The following is a 19,507-nucleotide window of genomic DNA, read 5'->3' as shown; positions in this document are numbered from 1 at the left end:
CGACAGTGACGGCAAGTAGTAGCAAATATTATTTGCTACTCTGTACTGTGGTAGTAGATCGTCGGTGTGTCACTATTCTTCCAAGTATTAATAGTAGACAATAATAGTATTATTTTTACCATGAATTTTTTCGTACTGTCGGAGTGTTGCGAATGAATAACGACGCCTTCGAATCCGAGTCTTAAGTCCGTTAATAATTAACGTCGCTCTTAGAGATGTGCATATAAAAAGATATCATGTGCATTCGTACACGGAACGTCCGTCCGGATACTTTCGAGTTACAAGTCGTCTTAGTCTCAAGATGCTGGCGTAATTCTAGCCATAAGATACACGAGCAAGTATTCCCAACGTGAGATAACATCACTGCCATCACTTAGCGTTTGTTATATTTCAGGCTCGTAATGTAGCGGTATTTTAATTGTCGAATGTTAGGTGCAATCATCACGAGAATACGAATTAAGAGAAAAAAGTGCGATAATGCTCGTTGCGGATTGTCTGATATAAGAAAAATGCGATCACGCTTCTTGGCACTCGAACGGTTAAATATTGTATGTGATTATTATTTCTACTCTCAGCTTCGTAATAAAATGACACGGATTCCATGTTTTCAATCATATCCTCTTAGACTCGTTCAGGTTTCAAAGGAAATAATGTGTGATACAACATTAACATTAACCGTTAACAAATAATATGTAAGCTAATTTGACAATTTATGGAGAAGATTTTGATATTATGTCTTTGTTGTGTTTAACTGATTTAGAGTTGTTGTGGAACTTGGTTCCCTTTTTTCTTCCAATGTTAGATGGTATACTTGTTTCACTTTAAAGTCTGTAATCTACCTTAATTTACCTAATCTTTTGTCGCTTTCTTCCCCTTTAATGCTTTTTTCTGTCGTCTGGTGAGCCTTTTGCTGGTCTTTGCATCAGCTTTCTGTGTTTTAGCCCTGCCTTTTTTATGCTTAAGTATCTTCCTATAGCTCATCCATACAGGATAATTGCCGTACTGATCGCGCAATGTTTTCTTATCATACACTCTAGCTTCTTCCACTTCCATTTGATCTTCATCAGTGGTCACGGCATTCCGCTTAGTCCTGACATCTTTTCTTATCTTCTTTGCATCTACAACTATTGGTTTCCGAAAACGAAAACAAAGCAATTAGTCCATGTTATTTTGTTACATTACGGTATACACATATGATGTGTAGTACTTGTAACAGTAATATTTCCGCAATGCGACAACGCAACGCTTTACCTGTGGCGATCTCCTCGAGGTTAGTCATTTCCACGTCGTTGGGTGCTTTTTCGTTGGTGCCGAGGGTCTTTTTCAACCTGTCCAGCTCCTTTGCCGCGTAACGTTCCCTCTTAATCGCTCGGCATTTCCTTTTCCACTTACTTCGCAACGACTTGGCCATTTTTCACACGTGCGTCTCACACGTGCCACCGTTTAAGACTGTTAGGTTAGAACTGGCATTTAACCTATACAATCAGCCGGTCAGTCGGTTACTCCGACTGCTGGCTCCATCTCTCCGTGAAGTACCAGAATTTCAACCCCGTTTGAATTAGTCGCTCCGCCTCAGCGTTTCCGAAAGCCACGTAAAAAGAAACTCGCAGTAATAAAACAGGAACGAGGTGAGAGGTTTTCAAATTTCATCTAACTACCAATCGAAGAAGATAGTTTTAATCTCTCTTTACGTGATTTTACGAATAATCTCCCCCTTAGATTTCGTCTGTACACGTCTTGTAAATTTTATATCACACAAACGCGAAAGAGAGATGTTCCCCAGTACAACCTCCATTTTGGCATACTTCGTGAAACATTTTGCGAAATCGTTTAACAGTACAGTACAGCTGAAATGAAAATCACCTCTTTCAATACGGAGATTAATTGACCAAGGCTCAGCACAAAAAAAAGAGACTTTCACGTTTCCGTTCGTTTAATTTGGCTGGCCGAGTGAGCGAACACAATGTGAATATTACGTGTATCTGCGTGCGATTCAAAGTTCAATGTGGTGTGAAAAGTTCGGCGGCGTTCCGTTATCGTTATCACGCTACGTTAGAAATCGACAGATCGACGATACTGGCCTCGTAGATAAGAGTACATATTTGCGGCCAGTGTGGAAAAACTACGCGAATATTCCGAATGGGATTGATAAATTCGCGCTCGGAGGATCGTAAAAGGAAGCGGCCATCTATTTCTCGATCAACGCTTTCCAAGTCGTCGCCGTCGCGAAGGTAGTTACGGCGCGCTCTACATTTCACTTCCTTCGTAACATATTTAAAGTGTACCTAGTTTGCCACGCATGCATAATTCCGCATCCTTACCCTTAATTCACTCGTTCCGACCGCTCGATATCGATGAGCAAGTGCATGCTTTTTTGTGTGTGTGCGCGCGCGCGCGTATATGTGATAGAAACGTATGTACGTCTGATATACCTCTCACTTGAACGAGAAATTATACAAAGCCTGCTATCAGACCGAAACGTCTTATCGGTTTGTGTAAGTGCTGCATAAACGCACGAAGAGCGCTCTATTGGAGTAGTAATGGTCGGCAGTGACAGTGCGGTGCTCTTAATACGTGGGCAGGGTCAACTTACTTACTCATTGTCAGTGGAGCCGTTTGCGTTGACGAATGCTGTTGGCGATGTCGTCTCCCGAAGATAATGAGGTGTAAGTAGGATTGTCATTCGCCATAACTCGCGGGAAATGTCCGATCGGTCGTGAGTATCTTGTGAAAAAACTACGATGCCGACTAAGTAGATAGATTCACGACTCGCATTTTTTGCAAATCGAAGCGACGACCTTGGTGTGATTACGATACGATTTGCTCGGCAAGTTCACGTTGACTTGTCGGTTTCGCGGTTCGCTTAGATAGCGTGTGATGCAAAAAAGAAAGGACGTAATTTGTTTCCTTCTTTCTTATCGAAATATATTCTAATTTTGAGATGTTTATATTAAAAAGAAAGGAAATAATTAATTTCTTTCTTTCTTATGAAAACATATTTTTGAAACATATGTTTGTATTTTATAAAAAAAGGAAAAGAAATAATGAATTCCCTTCTTTTGTGCCATACATATATTTTCGTTTGTCGAAATCCGGAATGATGCCGTAAAAACGCAGACATTCTGACCGTTCTGTTCGATTTTTAATGTGAGCAGAATTTTTAAGTCGATCGCGAGAGTAAATCTCATTGTTTATAAATTTGTGGCGTTGTGTTCGGGTTGTGCGCCGCGATTGCCTTGAAATAGCCGGTCAAAGGAGAACATCGATACGTCACGGTGATTATCGCTGTTAGACCAACGCGGTCGCTTATAGTGCACCGTCGAGACGAACTCTACAGGGCACTTCAGTTAATTGCACAAGACAGTTCAGTGTCTGTGCCAGAAACCTCGGGGTTGCGTTTTATCGGGAGGCCTGACCATCGCTGATTAGTGGCGTTGCACCATATTGCAGTTATCATTGCCCTTAATCGACGTTGTACGTAGGAGAGGCTTTGTCCTTCCTTATATATTTATATAAAAATACTCGCGGTCTCCCGTAAAGAAAAAGTCGACGGTGAACCCACTTGTCTTCCCGTTAACTTTATTTACGTTTTAGATTTATTCTAAACTACTGCGCTTCTGGAAGTAGGTCGTCGGTGTTATCGCGACCTTGTCTATAAGCTACTCGCGCAGTTCTATGTTTTTAACGTTCAAAAGGCACGCCGTGACTTAGCGTCTTCCATAATTCAATTTACCGTTCGATATCACATTCATTTTACGCCGCGTAATATGGCGTTTTGCGCGAGCGCCGAGAAACGTGATTGGATACTTTCCACGATTAATTGTCACGAATGGAAGACGCCCATTAGATAGACCGCTCACGAGTTCATTCTATCCGAGGAGCCATGTGAGCACCAATTAAACTCACTCGAGCACTGGACGCGTGTTATGTAAGAGCTAAAATTAGCGAAGGGTGGACGCGCTTACGGCATTTCGTGAATTGTTCCACGGAGTGACGAGGGCGTATTTCATTAAATGAACATAAGCGGCGCCGTAAAAGCTGAAATGAATGTACGAGTAGATCGAGAAAATCCTTAGAAACGGATGGTCGTCCCGACTGTCGTGATAATTTCTACGTGTTCCCGAATCTCATCAGCGATTAAGTCCCGTTGGCTCACTCGCGGCATCTCGTAATTATTCATTCGTTGAATTTTAACATTCATCAGGTAATTTTATTGTCACCGGCTAAATGGCAATTTCCTGAACGTGTTGTCGTTGATGACACCTAATCTTTCTAGTTTCAGAAATGATGCGGGGATATTGCACTCGCTAGTCTCTTTAATCAGCCGGTCATGCGACAACTTGTCCAGCATTTCCGAGGAATTCAACGACCTAACAATCGAGTGAGTACTTGATGACTAATTTATTGTCCGAGGGACAATAATTTTATTTCACCGCACACGTGATTCGCGTGAATCGTCATCGGTCTAACATTCATTCTCATAAATTGAGAGAATATGTGCGATAATTGCGATAAGATATTGCCCCTCCTTTGTCGGCCTGTAAAAGAAATTTATCTCGGAAATATCAAGACGAAGATCACGAGTATCTCCGGTAATACATATTTCGCGATAAGCGAAATTCGTTTGGAATTGCTCGTAAACAAACGTCATTATCGACGATTTCGCCACTTCTGTTGCCATCCCTGAGTCATACTCGAACTTGGACGATTTCAATACGCGTCTCGAAGGATCGAAGATTTTGTTAAACATACATCAAATGTCGACGAGCGAATTTAACTTAATTCAACTTGATCGTTGTTGCATCGTTGTATCTCTGAAAGCAAAATTACGAGCGGCAGAAATGGAAAGCTGTCGGGTCGCTTCTCCAACATCGAAAGGATTCGTGCCATTTACATGCGCGTTTGCAACGGACGACTTTCACTGATAACGAGAACGCGCTTCCGAAAGTGCTCGCGCTTCCGAACTTTTAGGCGAGGAACGCGGGAACAGGTCCGCGTTGCGTCGTCAGTTTCTTTCCATCGGTATCGTCTAACAGACGTTGCGCGGTCGGCCATCGCTTTTCGCGCTATTTTTAGCGAGATATTAGTCATTTTAACGACTACGAGATAACGCGCGAGCAAGTGACTAGTATCTATTGTAATTTATTGCCCGTTACAGGAATCATTTGAAATTTATATTTGGAATATCGAGCGACAAGCTCGAAAATCGTGTCCTTCTCTAGATCTAGTGAAGCAAGTTTAGAAGATGCTTATCTTGTTTTAACTTAATAATTAGTTATTCAATTAAAAGTTAAATTAAAAAGAGAAGTAAAAAGTTAATTTTTAACTTTATTTTAAATGAACCAACTTTCAACTTAAACTAGTTGAAAATCCATTAACTTTAACTTGTTAACATTTTTATATAAGTTAAAATAATTCTCTCTCTCTCTCTCTCTCTCTCTCTCTCTCCTTCAATAGTGCGAGTTATTTACAATATAAAATAAAAAAAATAGAAAATAATGCCAACATAATTTTTTTGGAGTCCTGAACACAAAACAGTCAGTATTTTTTCATAATAAACTACTTTTTTTATTTAGCAAAAATTTGCACATACATATATGTATATACATGGTCTTGCATAATTAACTGTTAACCTTAATAAATTAATTTAATATTAATTTAATTTTTAATTAAACCAGTTTTGGTCTAGGTAATTTTTAATTTGACTAAGTTAATTTTATAAGGCACAAACTTTTAACTTTTTTCCTACATAATTTAGTTAAAAATAAAAGTTAAAAATAAAGGTAAAAACTAATTTACCCAATCCAGATTTAATCTGACCTAAAATAAACCTAAGAAGAATGTTCCTGTAAACCTGAGAAGAATATAAAAATTAAATTAGATTATCGAAAATTAACACTTGGCCAACCGGGATGACACGAGCCAAGATCGAAACCACATGTTTCATCCAGTTTCGATTTCTAATTCGCAATCCTAATACCCAGTATCAGTCTGATAAGAGCTTTGTGTAATGATTTCTTTAGATAAAACAGGATAAGTATCTTTCGGACTTATTTCACTAGACCCAGGGAAAGACGAATCATCGTCCATAGGTGTACAATGTCCGAGATTAAATCGCAGATTTAATCGTACTATTTCCCTCGATCTCCCCGTTATCGTGCTTATCGATTAACAGCGACGAACGCTCTATATATTCGCGGCGGGAAATAATGCAACGTTCTATTATGCGCCGGCTCTGACCCGGTCGGAGTGTCATCGGTGTCATCGGTGGTAACAACTAGGTCACGCGGTGACCTACGTACGCGTGGTACTCTCGAGAGTTCCGCTGGTTCATTATCGTCCTCTCCCTAAAATTCCCTCCCGGTTGGCTCTCCGCGCGGCTCCGTTACTTGAACTCACTCTCGTTCCGGAATAGTCGCGCCGTCACGGGACACATTCTCTCCGTTCCGCGATTGTTTTGTTTCCCACGTCGAGCGGCGTCGAGGTCCGGGTAATTATTCGGAATGGGACCTCTCGTCCTTAATCCTGAAACGAGGAAACGGGCCTCGAGCTGCTGCGACTCTACGGCGCATAATGCGCGAAAGACACACGAATTCTCCGGCCGGGGAACTTTCAATCGCGAGACTCGCGTGCAACGTAACGAGTTGTTTCGTTAGATTTGAAATCCCGGCGAATTCCCGTGCGAATATTTCTCTTCGGAGACTCTCCAATGACCGGCGATATCCTGGGCGCTTACGTTAGATGCTTACCTTGCCGTGTATTTATAATGCAATTTTCCTGTTTCGTAATATCGCCTGAGCGCAACGTCACGCGTGCGATGAGAAATCATTGTAAAAAACCGCCGCGCGCCGTATATGTGCCGATAAAAAGACCGTGCAAAATATTCACCGATAACGCAAGAAACGGGCTGAGCGTCGGGAAATCGCGCGCAGAAGCTACGCGCGCGCATTGCGAAATATCGTCGCGGATTCGCCCTGGCGTGGGAACGCACGGCTAAGCGAATCGGAAGGGGATCGACGACTTATCGTCTGCGCGATTTCCACAGCTCGTGGAACGATTACAGCTCGCGGCGGATACGTTAGTAATAAAATCGCTCATGTTTCGCTTGTATGTTTCAGCACTAAGTAAAAAAACGCGGGATCTCGTTAAGTTAATAATAATACGAGAAGAGTTCAGTGGAAGAGCACGCGAATTTTTCCGATTTCATCTGAGATTTTATCTTGAGGAAATCGCTCTTATGTATGTGCATACGCGGGGCAATTTGCAGACTAAACATTGTCTGTTGCACAAACACTACGCCTTCCGATATCCTCGGATCTTTTTTCCCAACTGGCCGTGCATGTAAACAGCTCGCGACAGAAAACCGGTTCCTGACTCGTTAGATTCCGGAGGAAAGCAAGAGCGCCGAAAGATTTTCCCGTAACTCCTTTCCCGAAACCGGCTGCGTTTTTACGGAAAGTGAAACCGCCCCGGCCGGAGACACGGACTCGCCCGTCTCATCGATTTCACCCTCGCGAGAACTTGCCTTTAAACAGAAAATACAAACGTTTATGACCGACTGTGGATAGACACGGTTATTTTATTTGGCATACGGACTATTAATAGATTTGAAGATCGGCTGTTGCGTCTCGTGTATTATTTTTGCTGCATTTTTTGGCGATACAACTGGCATATATTTGAAGTTCAATCGCAAATTGTCGGCCTCATATATATCTAATAAAGTAAGTATTATTATTTTTAATGCCGAGGAGGGTCCAAACAATCAGGACCAAAACGCTCATGTACTCGACCTGTTTGTAAGTAATTAATGTAATCTTGAGTATCATACGTGAAATAATGACATTGTATTATTCGCGACTAGATCTGCATTGGCTCTTACTTGCTTTATTTCCCGTTGTTTAATTCACAAAGCTTTGTATGTACAATACGGTACATTTCTTTATGAAGAGAGATGCAACGGTGGCTGAAGTTAATCCAGAATTTATGTTGCTATCGCTGATCTATTTCCGGTAAACACTTTTCAATCGAATAATCGGGGCGGTGAATAATTCAAACGGCAGCGCGAATAACGCGAGCCATATCGTCGCATCGACATTTATATCTATCGAGCGTCTTCCGGTTGCCGTCATCACGGTATTGACACCGATTCCTCTATCGCGGGTTAACCAGGTCATTGTCTTTACCACCGTGGAATATCAATGGCCGTGCGCTCGCAGCCGCGGTTTATCCGCCTACGTGAAACTTGCTTGTCGGTCGTGCAACAATGCCGGCCTATAAATCGCGGCGGAGCGAAACGGCGCGAGCCGGAGAAACGAAATTAAGTCTTCTTCTCACTTGTGCGGCGCATGGGGAGGTTCGACGACGAATCGATTTCCGCGGGTACCTATGGAAGGTTTTCTCTTTTTAGGGTCAGGTTTCCAAGGTCACGTGAAAGCGGACTCGGTCTCGCGGACGTTCTCGCGATCGCGAGTCGATCGCGATCGGAGCGATATGGAGCGATACGCGGGAAAATCGTATCTCATTACAATTATCATTTCGAAAGCCGGTGAAACTGCGAGGTTTTATATATAGTGTGAAGCGATAACTATTACCACCTTGAACGTTTTTGAGTAGTACACAGAAAAAATGAGTCTTAAGTCAAGAAAAAATATTCTCATATATAAGCAAGAATATTATAATCTCCTTAGATTATTAGTTTAGTTTCGACTTGATTGAATTTATATTGATGCAAATATTACTTGCATTTAATTTAAGACTCGATTTAAGATTAAATTCAAAACTCAATTCAAGATTAAAAATCTAATATTATAATATTCTTACTTACATATGAGAATACTTGTCATTGATTTAAGATTATTTTTTCTTCGTGGGTAAAATATATGTGTAGCAAAAATAATAATAATATTATTATTAATATCTTTAAATATGATACAGTGTCGTTTATATACATTAAGTGAACAGTAAGAAGATATATTCAATCGGCGAGGTGACAGGTAATCGCTGTTATTGTGCGGAGAAAAGTAATTTGCTTGCACAGCAAATTTTTTGCTGTCAACAAAATCTTTCAGTTACTATATGAACAGCAAAACTGTTAAGAATACTAATTCGCTGAACTATTTTACTGAATTTATAAATGATTTTCCTGTAAGAAATTAATAAAGGAAAACATTATCTTATTCTAACAGCAAATTAACGTGTCCTTTTAAAGACAAATTTACTCGGCAGAATATTTTTCATCATGACGACAAAATTGTTTCTGCTGTAATTACGAATAATTCGTTGATTTGGTTATGCCAACTAAATTTTATTGCTGTCGCAACGAATATGCAGTAACAACGATAGTATCGCTATATAACAACAAAATTATTATTTTTCCGTGTGGACTCAACTTTCTTCACAAAATAATATTAACACCAGTGACCTTCGCTTCAAACATCTTCGGCATATGTGGACTTTGTTCATTTTTCATCCAGTCGTTAATAAGTCGTTAAAAGATTTTAATTCTTCGAAGGGTGCTCGAAGTGATCATCGCCACACCCTATAGTTCGGCGCGTGACACACTTCGCGCACGGGTATGTCTCCCTCGCTATTTTCTGCATTTGATCGCGCGGTGTCGGCGCAAATTACGCTGCCCGGTTCGGCTGGCGTAATCTTCAGTGATCTCACTCTCTTCCTGCGCCGGGCAGCAGGACGTGAGGTGACCGTGAAATTAAGTACACGCGCCGGGGAAAACCACAAAGTAGTCGACATATTTAACGACATCGTGCCGCGAAGTTGCTAATTACATTTCACCCAGGCATGGAATCGCCCGGAGATTGCTACTTAACGTAGCGAACATCCGTAACCTTACCTAGCCGGCGAAGGGATCCGATGTGGAAAGCGGAAGTTCTTGCGCGGTCGGTTCTCTAACAGCTGCAAAAATCCCGTTAAACTGCATCTCCACCGTGTGCCGCAAAATAAGACTATTTTCCAGAGTGACAAATTTCCACGGACCGCTGCACTTTTATCGCGGACCCAAGACAACAAATTTTCGGGTTGGAAGGGAACAAAAGAATTCTTAAAAGGGTCAAGGTCAAAAATATACGCAAAGAAAAGTAATTTACTAGCATGGCAAATCATTCTGTCGCAACAAAATCTGTCGAAAAAATAGCTATTCTCTCGTTTAGTCTTTCCTTCGTCTCGCTGGGGATGAGTAGAACAAAGGCTCGAATCTCTATTCTTGCCAATCGAGTAATCAAGTATCGGTATCGGCGGATTATTGCCAATTAAAGTCTCCGCGTCGAGAAATTAAGCGTCCAGGAAACTTTTCACGCAAAAATACGATTGTTTCGCTGTTTGAGTAGCACATTGCGCCGCCCTGCTGAAAATAAACATCGCCCAGATTCAAATCATCCACTTCAAGCCAAAAAAGTCGGTCAGCATCGTACGGTAACGCAGCCCATTCACTGAAACGATGACACCGGCTTCGTTTTCGAAAAAATACGGCTCAATGATGCCGCCAACCCAAAAACCGTATCAAACTGTTACTCATTGTGGATGGAGAGGTTTCTCGACGATCTTTTTAGGTTTTCGAAGCCCCAGATGCGATAGTTTTGTTTGTTGATGTAGCCTTCAAAATGAAAATGGGCCTCGTCACTAAAAATTATTTTCTTGAAAAAATTAGGGTTGCTTGCCTGCATTTCCAACGCCCAACGGATGTACGGCGTTGTGCATAGTGTGTTGGCTTCAATTCTTGTGTCAGTTAGGCTTTGTAAGCATGCAGGCCAAGACCTTTATGCAAAATACGGTGCAGGCTAGTTTGCGATATACCCAATTGCTGCGAACGTCTTGAAATGGATCAACCTGGGTTTTCTGCGACGCTTTCAGCCACAATAGCACTGTTTTCGATTGATCTGGCTGGACGAGCACGGGTTGAAATTTTTACATCACTAACTTGACCCAAACGCTGAAATTTCTTGATTAGGTTAACAATTGTTGAACGAGAATATACTTTATTACGATCGAAGGCAGTACAAACATTACGAACTGTCTCCGCGAAATTTTCACCATTTTTGTAGTGAATTTTCATAATTTCTATACGTTGCTGAAAAGTATGTCGTTCCATTTTCATTAACCGTATATTTTTTTACTTGCCAGCTGTTAAGGAATGACATTTCTATCTTCAGTAGGTTAAAAATGGCGCGAAACTTAAAATGAAACCTCTCAATGGAAAACTCTGTATATAAAAATGTCTATCATTAATTTAAGACTTTTCTTTCTGTGTAAAAACAAATTCACTCAGCAGAATATTTTCTATTCTGACAACAAAACTGACAACAAAACTGTTCTTGCTCTAACTGCGAATAATTCGCTAATTTGTTAGTGCCAACTGAGTTTCATCGCTGTCGTAATGAATATGCAGTAGTAATGATATGGTTTCGCTAAAACAACAACATCGTTTCTCTTCTTGTGCGGAAAAAGATGACGGGAACATCAGCGAGAAAAGGTGCAGAAAATCCGACATGAAATTTCAGGCCGTGAGGTGAAAAATCGCCAACCGGTAAATCACCGCGAGACCGAGATTCAGGTAGTGGCTTCCGATCGCTCCCACCCAGCCACGATCGAAATCAAGTGTGCACGGTAAAACGCAAAACCGATCCGCGTATCTCGATCAATATCTTCCGTCGCGGCCGCCTCGATCGCGCGTAATTAGAAGACGGATCTTTGGCGGCGCGGCAACGCATCATCGGATCGCGATGATCGCCTCGCCGTGATAAATCCTGCATGACGGCATCGAGAGGGACGCGATATATCTCGCGCTGTTGGGCTCTTTCGACGGATGAAGAATCGCGAGGTACGAAAACGCGAACGTGAGTCGGATAATTCACACGACGGTGTGTCTGGGCGGTATGTGTGTGTGTGTCGAAGCGCGTGTTTTCCTCCGAGAGAGACGCTCGTCGTCGAATCCCGTCTGGATTACAGCTCATAATTCTCACGGGAAATCCGCGCGGCATTCGAAGAAATCCCCGTTAATCGTTCGCGCGAGATGTCCTCCTCTATGCGCTGTTAATCTCTTCGGCCAGCTGCCGGGACTTTCTCTCGCGCGGGCTCACTGTCAAGGATTTCTCGCCAAGCGAGATGAAAGAGAGGCGAAGAAAAATGGCTATTCTCTCGTTTGGCCTTTTCTTCATCGCGCTGGGGACGTGTGTAGAATAGAGGCCCGGATCTCTCCTCTCGCCGATCGAATATCGACACCGGCGGATTTATGAAGCAACCGAGTGAGATGATATAAAAGTTACCACGCGCTACGCGCTGACTTAACCGGCGCCGTCGGCGCGCTCCTTTCCGCTTGTCTGCTTATTAAGTTCGCGAGACTTGGTCGGAAACGAGAGTCCGTCTTAGAGTGCCTGCCTCTCCCTCCGTGAGAACGAAATCCCCGGGTGTTTTAATTAATATGCCGACGTAAATCTTCCTCGCCGTATGCGCTGGATATTCAGCCAAGTATGCGCCGGCCTCGAGCAAGGAGCATCGACGGTCGTTAAGGTGAATCCCATGTAATCTCATAAACGTCGGGAGAACGCCGTTCACGCGTAACTGAGATATTTTCTTGTGCTATCGTCGCGATAATTTTCAAAAGTATCGTCAACTACGTATCGTACACGAAGAAGAAAAATCATTTGCTGGCACAACGAATTTTATACTGTCGCAATAAAATCTGCCAGTTACCATCTGGAAAGCAAAATGATTTTTTAAAGAATACTAATTGTCATTTGCCGCATTATTCTGCTGAATTTATACATTACTTTGTTGTAAGAACGAATTAATAAATATAGGAAAACACTACTTTGTTCTAACGGCAAATTAACATGTCCTAAGGACAAATTCACACAGAAAAAATAGTCTTAAATCAAAGATATTCTCATATATAAGTAAGAATATTATAATATTTTTAGAAGATTTTTAATTTTGAATTGAGTACGAGTAACACTTGTATCAATACATATTCAATCAAATCAAGATTAAAAATCTTCTAAGAAGATTATAATATTCTTGCTTATACATGAGAATATCTATTCTTGATTTTAGATCAATTTTTTCTATGCATTCAGCAGAATATTTTCTATCCTGGCAACAAAACTGTTTTTGCGTTAATTATGAATATTTCGCTAATGTAGTTATACCAATTAAATTTTATCACTGTTATAACAAATATGCAATAGTAACAATGGTTTTGCTATAACAGCAAAATTATTTTTCTCCATATACTTGCCATGTCTCTCTCTCTCTCTTTTCCGTGTGTGTCGGGTTCAATTTAGCGTACAACAAAGCGACGCTAATGTCGATCTTTCGAAAGGTCTCACCTTTAATTTATCCGTTTAATTTGCTTTTAATTCGTTTGACCCATTCACGTCTGTAAAATTCTCTTAATGTCTTCTCTCATTAACGTACGTCGAACTCGCCACTACAGTCTATGGAATGCAAGAGAAATTTTTATATTTTAAGTATGTCCCATGTAGCATCTTTTAAAAAACACTGCTGAAAAATCATAAGTACCAGCGTCTAAGGATGTGGGTAGATGGATAGAATCCTTTCGAGTGAGGAACCGGCGAGACCTTCGTCCGCGTTCATTCCCGTTTTCTGGGCTGGAAAGTTACATCATCGGCATCGCAGACCTCCTCGATGTCGTAATGGATCTTACAGACGGGATTAGAATCCGTTGCGCGGTAACACGAGCCACTTTATCTCGATGACCGATTGTTACCGGCGGTGTTCGCAACGTCGCAGGATAATCATTCTGTATTCCAGTCCACTGTCGCGACATGTCGCAATGAGCCGATGGAAGAATAAAAAACAACGAAACCCGATTGTAACGATACAGCGTGACAGCTGATCGGGAAAAACGACCGGCGGGTTGTGTCGTGCTGTTATATTCGCTCCGGGGGTGGCGATCGAGTAATTTTTCTTTTTAGAAGCGGAAACGTGGAAGGTGAAAAGTTTCACGTGAATTCGATGATTTTAGTAATCATGGAACTTTAGCACGTGAAATTGTATACTGAGAAGAAAGACTTAAAGATTTACTTATGAAATCAAAGAAATAAACGTTTATTTAAATACGGCGAAATAAAATTTTATTCCTAGCAAATAAATCAATTAATAAGAAAAGTTAGATATATTTAACAAAAATATATATTCTGTCATCACAATCAAATTTTTTCTAACCAATAAATATCGAAGAAAATGTCACAAAAAAGATTTACTCGGAAAATTTCAATTTTTTTTTCTCGGTGTATTGAGAAAACCCATTTAATTGATTGAAACAAAATTCTCGTTTGGATATGGGCAAATAAATGTTTTGATTGTGAGAACCAAACCTTTGGTCCAGAGAACCAAATTTTGGTTCTCGTAACCAAAACATTTGTTTGCTCATATCCAAACAAGAATTTTCTTCGGGCTAACCAAATGAGTTTCTCAATATGTTAACTTGTTATATTTTCGTTTCTAAAGTTAGCCTTTTTTCCTGCTTTTCTTTTACTTGTGGTGATCGTCTGTGTCTTATATGGTTGTATCGTATCATTTTTTGCTCTTACTTAGAGCATAAATAAAGGAGATTCTATTCTTAAACATACGTTGAGGCCATGAAGAGAACCGTGCATGGGTTATAGTGCCACGAAACTAAGACTAACAAGCTCGTGTTATGAAAGATTAAGATTAAGGTCTAGTCGAACCTTTATTAAATTGAATACCAAACCTTTTACCCTTATCCGGATTCTTCTTCAGTCATAATTTATATTCTATTTTATTCTAAGGAAAATTTACGACCGTTACCCAGGTACTTTTGAGCACTTTCGGTTCGACCGGTTCACGTTTTCCTCACCAATTTACGCGACGGTCAATACCGAGGACGTACCGAATCCCGCTACGTAGCAGATAGCCGGGGGAAATCCGGGAAATCGATAATGAAGAGAACCCTCGTTAAACGAGTAGCATATTGCCTATTCTTCTCCCCGTATTATTCGGTGACACGCGTGCCCAAAGAATACGGGGGAGCCGTCGGACGCGGCAGCTGTGGCTGATCCCATGGATTACAATTACCGGCCGCCACGTGTTGTCGAACGCGTCGGGTCGCGTTCAATTAACCTTCGATGCGCGCGAGCGATGCACGCTCTTCCGATTATTATTTGGTTTACCATGCGTAACGGCCGCGGAGACTGAACTCGCTTTCGTCAGCGACGCGGTGATACGATATAGAGAGATGGTATGTGTACGTACATACGCGGGGGAAGATTGGTTATTGGTGATCGCCGTAACCGGTGATCAATCTTCGTCTCGCCGCACGCCAAATTTATGTAATTAACAATCGACGGGGCTTGCATCGTTGCAGCTGACAGTGGAATGCTCGTCGAGGTCTCACGTTCGTAATTGAATAATCGATTCCGGTCGATCCCGGCTCGCAGATTTTGCAATCAACCCCGAGATTCGATGTTCGTTCTATTGATTATTCAACTGTCCGATTATATAAGCATGTTGGTTTTCGTTTTTTTTTCTCCTGCGATATCTTACAGTGATAGCTCACTCCCTTTCTTTGGTGAGTTTCGCTTATTGCTGGCATTTCGCGCGTCTCGTCGGAAAGAATACTCTTTTGTGCACAGATGTGCCGTGCCGCGATAAAAGGCGAAAGGCGGCTCTTGCCCTGTTAACCTTATTGCAAGCGGAAAAGCCGAGCTATTTGACTGACCACACCTTCCAACGTTGCAGCGAATTGATGAAGAGATGAGAGGCTCCCGCGATATGTTCAGCCGATCGTCCTTTCGTGGAACAATGCGAACGCGAAAGCCCGCTCACCTTTTCAGTATCCGCGATAGAAACCTTTCGTTGTCTTCGTCGTGTATCCCGTCGTACAAATGATCATAAATAATTGAGAGCCGCCAGCTAAACAAACCCCGATAGGTCACATTTGCACGGTCTTGAAGGTATCTCCATTCACGTGAAATTCACGTTGCAAATTCGCAATTTACAAAGATATATTTATTTCAAAAGTCGCGAATTCATTTCAGGGAAAGTGAGAAAAAAATTTGAAGACATTTACAATGTCAAGGAAAAAAACCTTGTAAAAAACGGTGCACTTCAAAAAAATTCTTGGAAAATATATATATATATTTTTTTTTCTTTTACTAGACGCACTGCATTGTTATAAAGCCTTTTGTTGGAACGTGACTCAAATGTTACAAAGAAGATATCGTATTTTTTTGTATTCTATATTTTGCGTTCTTGGGAATTACTTCATTCCCTTTCAAAATTTTTGCAAAATTTTTTCTTGCAGCTTTACAGTAAAAGTGCAAGTGCCCGTGGAAATTTGTCACGCTGAAAAATAACGAAGCAGTAAAAGTAGCTGGGAACTTTGACGTGTATACATGACATATGTATGGTACACATATTACCTGGAAAGAATCTCTATAGAAAACGAAAGCCTTTCTCCTTGTAATAACGTAACACGTTATCACTGAAGTATCGGGAAAACGTGGGACCCTAAAATTCGCAGGAAATCGCCTAAATCAGTTGACCTAAACTCCTTCGGGATATCCTCGCTGCTCAAAGGGGATTCAATCAGAGCTAACCAACAGACCTAAAACCTCCGTCCATTCACGAATGTCGATAAATCAGACCAAACGAAACCCCAACAACTACACGGAAGAGAATATTCCTATCGTCCCTTCTCTTGACAAATCAGGTAAAGCTAGAAATTTCAAAGGATTCTCCCTACTTTTTTCTTCTCGACGAATGAAATGCACGAATTTCGAAACAGAGCAGCTCTTCTCCGAAGAGCCTGCACGTCACCATCCTCCAAAATTCGGTATAAAAGGACGCTCCTCAATGGCCAAAACGGTTCTTTACGCGTCCGAAGAGTTCTCAGAACACTTTCAGTCAGTCAGTCGGTCGGTATCTCATTCAACCTCTCCATTATAAATACTCACAGTTTTCACATACAAGAAACACATCTCGCGTCTCATAGTCTTTACATATAGTTTCTTGCGTATGTTTCCTTATTCCGAGTGAATGCAGTGCAAATGTACCCACAAAATTTTATTCACATACGAGAAACGCTTCGTAGCTTCGCGTAGTTTCTTACGTGTCTACGTACCCATCATTTCGAGTGAGTGCGGTGTAAGTGCCCACGGAATATGAATACAAAATCATCGCCAAGCATGAATCCAAAGTCACCAAGAGACAAACAGCCCGCTGAAATTAAGAAGTAAATCAGCTTTTATTTTATTTCAATTTTTTTTTTTCGATGATCGAATTGTCTCTCTCTCTCTCTCTCTCTTTCTCTCTCTATACGATCCGGGGACGCAAAGGGCGAGCGTTACGAAGATGTGTCGCAACTATTATTATTATTATGTGCTTTCTTCAGTGACGGTGCACGATTTGTACACCGAAATAAACGGATCTCCCACGACACGGACTGAATAAATCCGAGATCAATGGCTCATGCACCGTTAACCCTGCGGCCTCTTCGCGCTGCTCCACTCGATCGAGGACCTGATCTACCTATCATCCTAAGACACTCGCTTCATGCCTGAACGACCGTGTGGATCGATAGATAGACTTCTTCTTTTTCGCCTGTCGCTTCCTCTTGAGAAATCCTCCTTTCGTCTTTGACGATTTCACGTTGAGGAGCGCCCGAATCTCTCGTCGTCCAGCAAACCACGAGAAGTTCAGCTTCGAATAACGCGACATTATTTTCGTCTGAAACGTTTTCAGAAAGCGTAGTAATAGTGTAGTCGAACTCATAGTAACTGAGGAACGACGAAGTGTTGCGTTCCCCGAGGGGATATTTTTGAGAGCATCGTCGAGCGATCGATCGGCGAGGCGAACGTTATACCACCTCGTTGCGTCGCGTCGAAGAAACACGACGACGAAGGCGATCTCGAGTGCGGCCCTTTAGGTGGTGGAAACCCCGACGGATCGCCGGCGGAAGCGACGATTTTAAGTGCGGACTGAAAGACATATTTCGGGACGCGTTCTATATTTACACGGGAGTGTGCGCACCTATGCGCACGAGAGAGCGCCGAGCGATTTACGGGTCTGCGACTCTCCCGGCATTCCAGGCGACTTTCTTTGTGGGTCCCCGGGGAGCGCGCGAGAGGCTCCGTGTACGCGCCGCTCTGGAATCCCGCTTACGGTATGCGCGGAAACTTCGTCGCGCTCGCGCGCGCGACTTCATCTTTGACCACCGACCGACCGACAGCGTTCGCGGATTTATGTGGCGCCTAAATTACACCGCTGTCCTTCGGCATGAATTACCGGCGCTGTTGGTCGCGACATTATTCCAGAAGCGTGTCAGTCGCCGAAATTAAGTCGTCGAAATTACAAAGTATTAAACGCCGATGAAAGGTAAAGATAAAATATAAAGCCAAGCTAGCACGGATGTTCCTGCGCCATTTGAATATTAATAATGTCATTATTAATATTATCGTGAACAGTAGTGAGTGTTAAGTAGAGCCATTAAACTGCGTACTAATTTAGTTAGTTGGGTAAGGATTCTGCAGGAGATTGAAATTAGTAGCGAATATTTAGGACTTAAAGGTCGGTTCTCACATGGTCAGTCATGGTCATGAAAAGGTCGCAAAACCTTTTTTTCAATGAGTTTCGCGCAATGTATTTTGTATCCAGTAAGAAAATGCATCTCCTAAGAATTACTAAGAAACAAATTTTATTCGTGATATGGAATGCGTTCGAAAATGTATAAAAAAGAAAAATGTTACACCCTCTTTTTATAATTGATCATACGCGGAAGCCGCACTGAAAAAATAATTTGGTTGAATTTGCCAGACAGTGAGTAAATCAAAGGTGTTTTGATTGAAGAGAACAGAATTCCTGGTTCTTATGACCAAAGTTTGATTTTCATAACCAGAAATTCTGTTTCCTTCGACTGAAACGCGTTTAATTTGTTCACTCTGTCTAATAAATTCAACCAAACTTTTTCTTCCACGGAGAAAACAAATTTGGCTAGAGCCAAATTATTTTGCTATCCATATATCCAGCAAGTAGCAGTTAATACTCTGAACAAATCTTTCTGCTGTTCAAACAAATTTCCTCTACTGTCAATATATTAACAAATAATTTACTGTTCTAGCCAATTTGTTTTCTCAGTGTGCACGTTTGTTCGTCCGAAAAAAATTCGATACGTTCGCAATGAACACGAGAGACAATTTCACCCTGCCACAACATAATATTAATAATGACATTATTAATATTCAAATGGCACTAGAACGATCCGTATTCGGTTCTTCATGGTCATATATATATATATATATATATATGTTCTATCTTTAAGTCGCGAAACGATAACGTGCGACAATACCTCAAATAGCTCAAATAGTGGCCGAAAACGTTTGTGGGGGTTTCGTTTTTATCAGCATCAGAAGCGCGTTAAAGTGAGCCCATTATTCTCTGTGCATAGCATCTCGCGGAAAGTGAAACGCGCGCGCGGAAAGTCCGCGGGTGAAGTCAATAAAAGCATACTTCG

At 41.6% G+C, this 19,507-nt stretch overlaps 2 protein-coding genes across 5 annotated transcripts in view; one reads left to right on the top strand and one right to left on the bottom strand.

The window, feature by feature from the left end:
• Nucleotides 1-2: 2 nt before the first annotated feature.
• Nucleotides 3-1,455, bottom strand: LOC106742565 (protein LLP homolog). Its single transcript, XM_014615657.1, has 2 exons — nucleotides 1,252-1,455; nucleotides 3-1,124 (listed from the first exon to the last, which is right to left on the bottom strand). The coding sequence occupies exons 1-2, from the start codon at nucleotides 1,409-1,411 to the stop codon at nucleotides 850-852; spliced, it is 435 nt and encodes a 144-aa protein (XP_014471143.1). The 5' UTR covers nucleotides 1,412-1,455; the 3' UTR covers nucleotides 3-849.
• A 102-nt stretch (nucleotides 1,456-1,557) lies between these two features.
• The window catches only part of LOC106742563 (repressed by EFG1 protein 1-like), a 54,168-nt gene continuing 36,218 nt past the window's right edge, over nucleotides 1,558-19,507 (top strand). For 2 of the 4 annotated variants that reach the window (XM_014615654.1, XM_014615650.1), the window contains exons 1-2: nucleotides 1,838-2,666; nucleotides 4,277-4,381. In XM_014615654.1, coding sequence (XP_014471140.1) covers nucleotides 2,629-2,666; nucleotides 4,277-4,381 — 143 coding nt within the window. In that variant the 5' untranslated portion in view covers nucleotides 1,838-2,628. Of the gene's footprint in view, nucleotides 1,629-1,837; nucleotides 2,667-4,096; nucleotides 4,205-4,276; nucleotides 4,382-19,507 lie in introns of those variants that run through there. The other 2 variants (XM_014615652.1, XM_014615653.1) reach the window with 2 other exon arrangements.

The sequence above is a fragment of the Dinoponera quadriceps genome, unplaced genomic scaffold (assembly GCF_001313825.1).
Source record: "Dinoponera quadriceps isolate SergipeBrazil2010 unplaced genomic scaffold, ASM131382v1 scaffold113, whole genome shotgun sequence".
Classification (NCBI taxonomy): Eukaryota; Metazoa; Arthropoda; class Insecta; order Hymenoptera; family Formicidae; genus Dinoponera; species Dinoponera quadriceps.
This window is presented reverse-complemented; position numbering and strand designations above follow the sequence as displayed.

What these genes read in the sequence shown, in the direction of transcription:
- LOC106742565 (XM_014615657.1), bottom strand. Translation starts at nt 1,411, where the DNA reads ATGGCCAAGTCGTTGCGAAGTAAGTGGAAAAGGAAATGCCGAGCGATT. An exon ending in CCTCGAGGAGATCGCCACAG is followed by an intron (nt 1,125 to 1,251) that starts GTAAAGCGTTGC and finishes GGAAACCAATAG; the next exon opens with TTGTAGATGCAAAGAAGATA.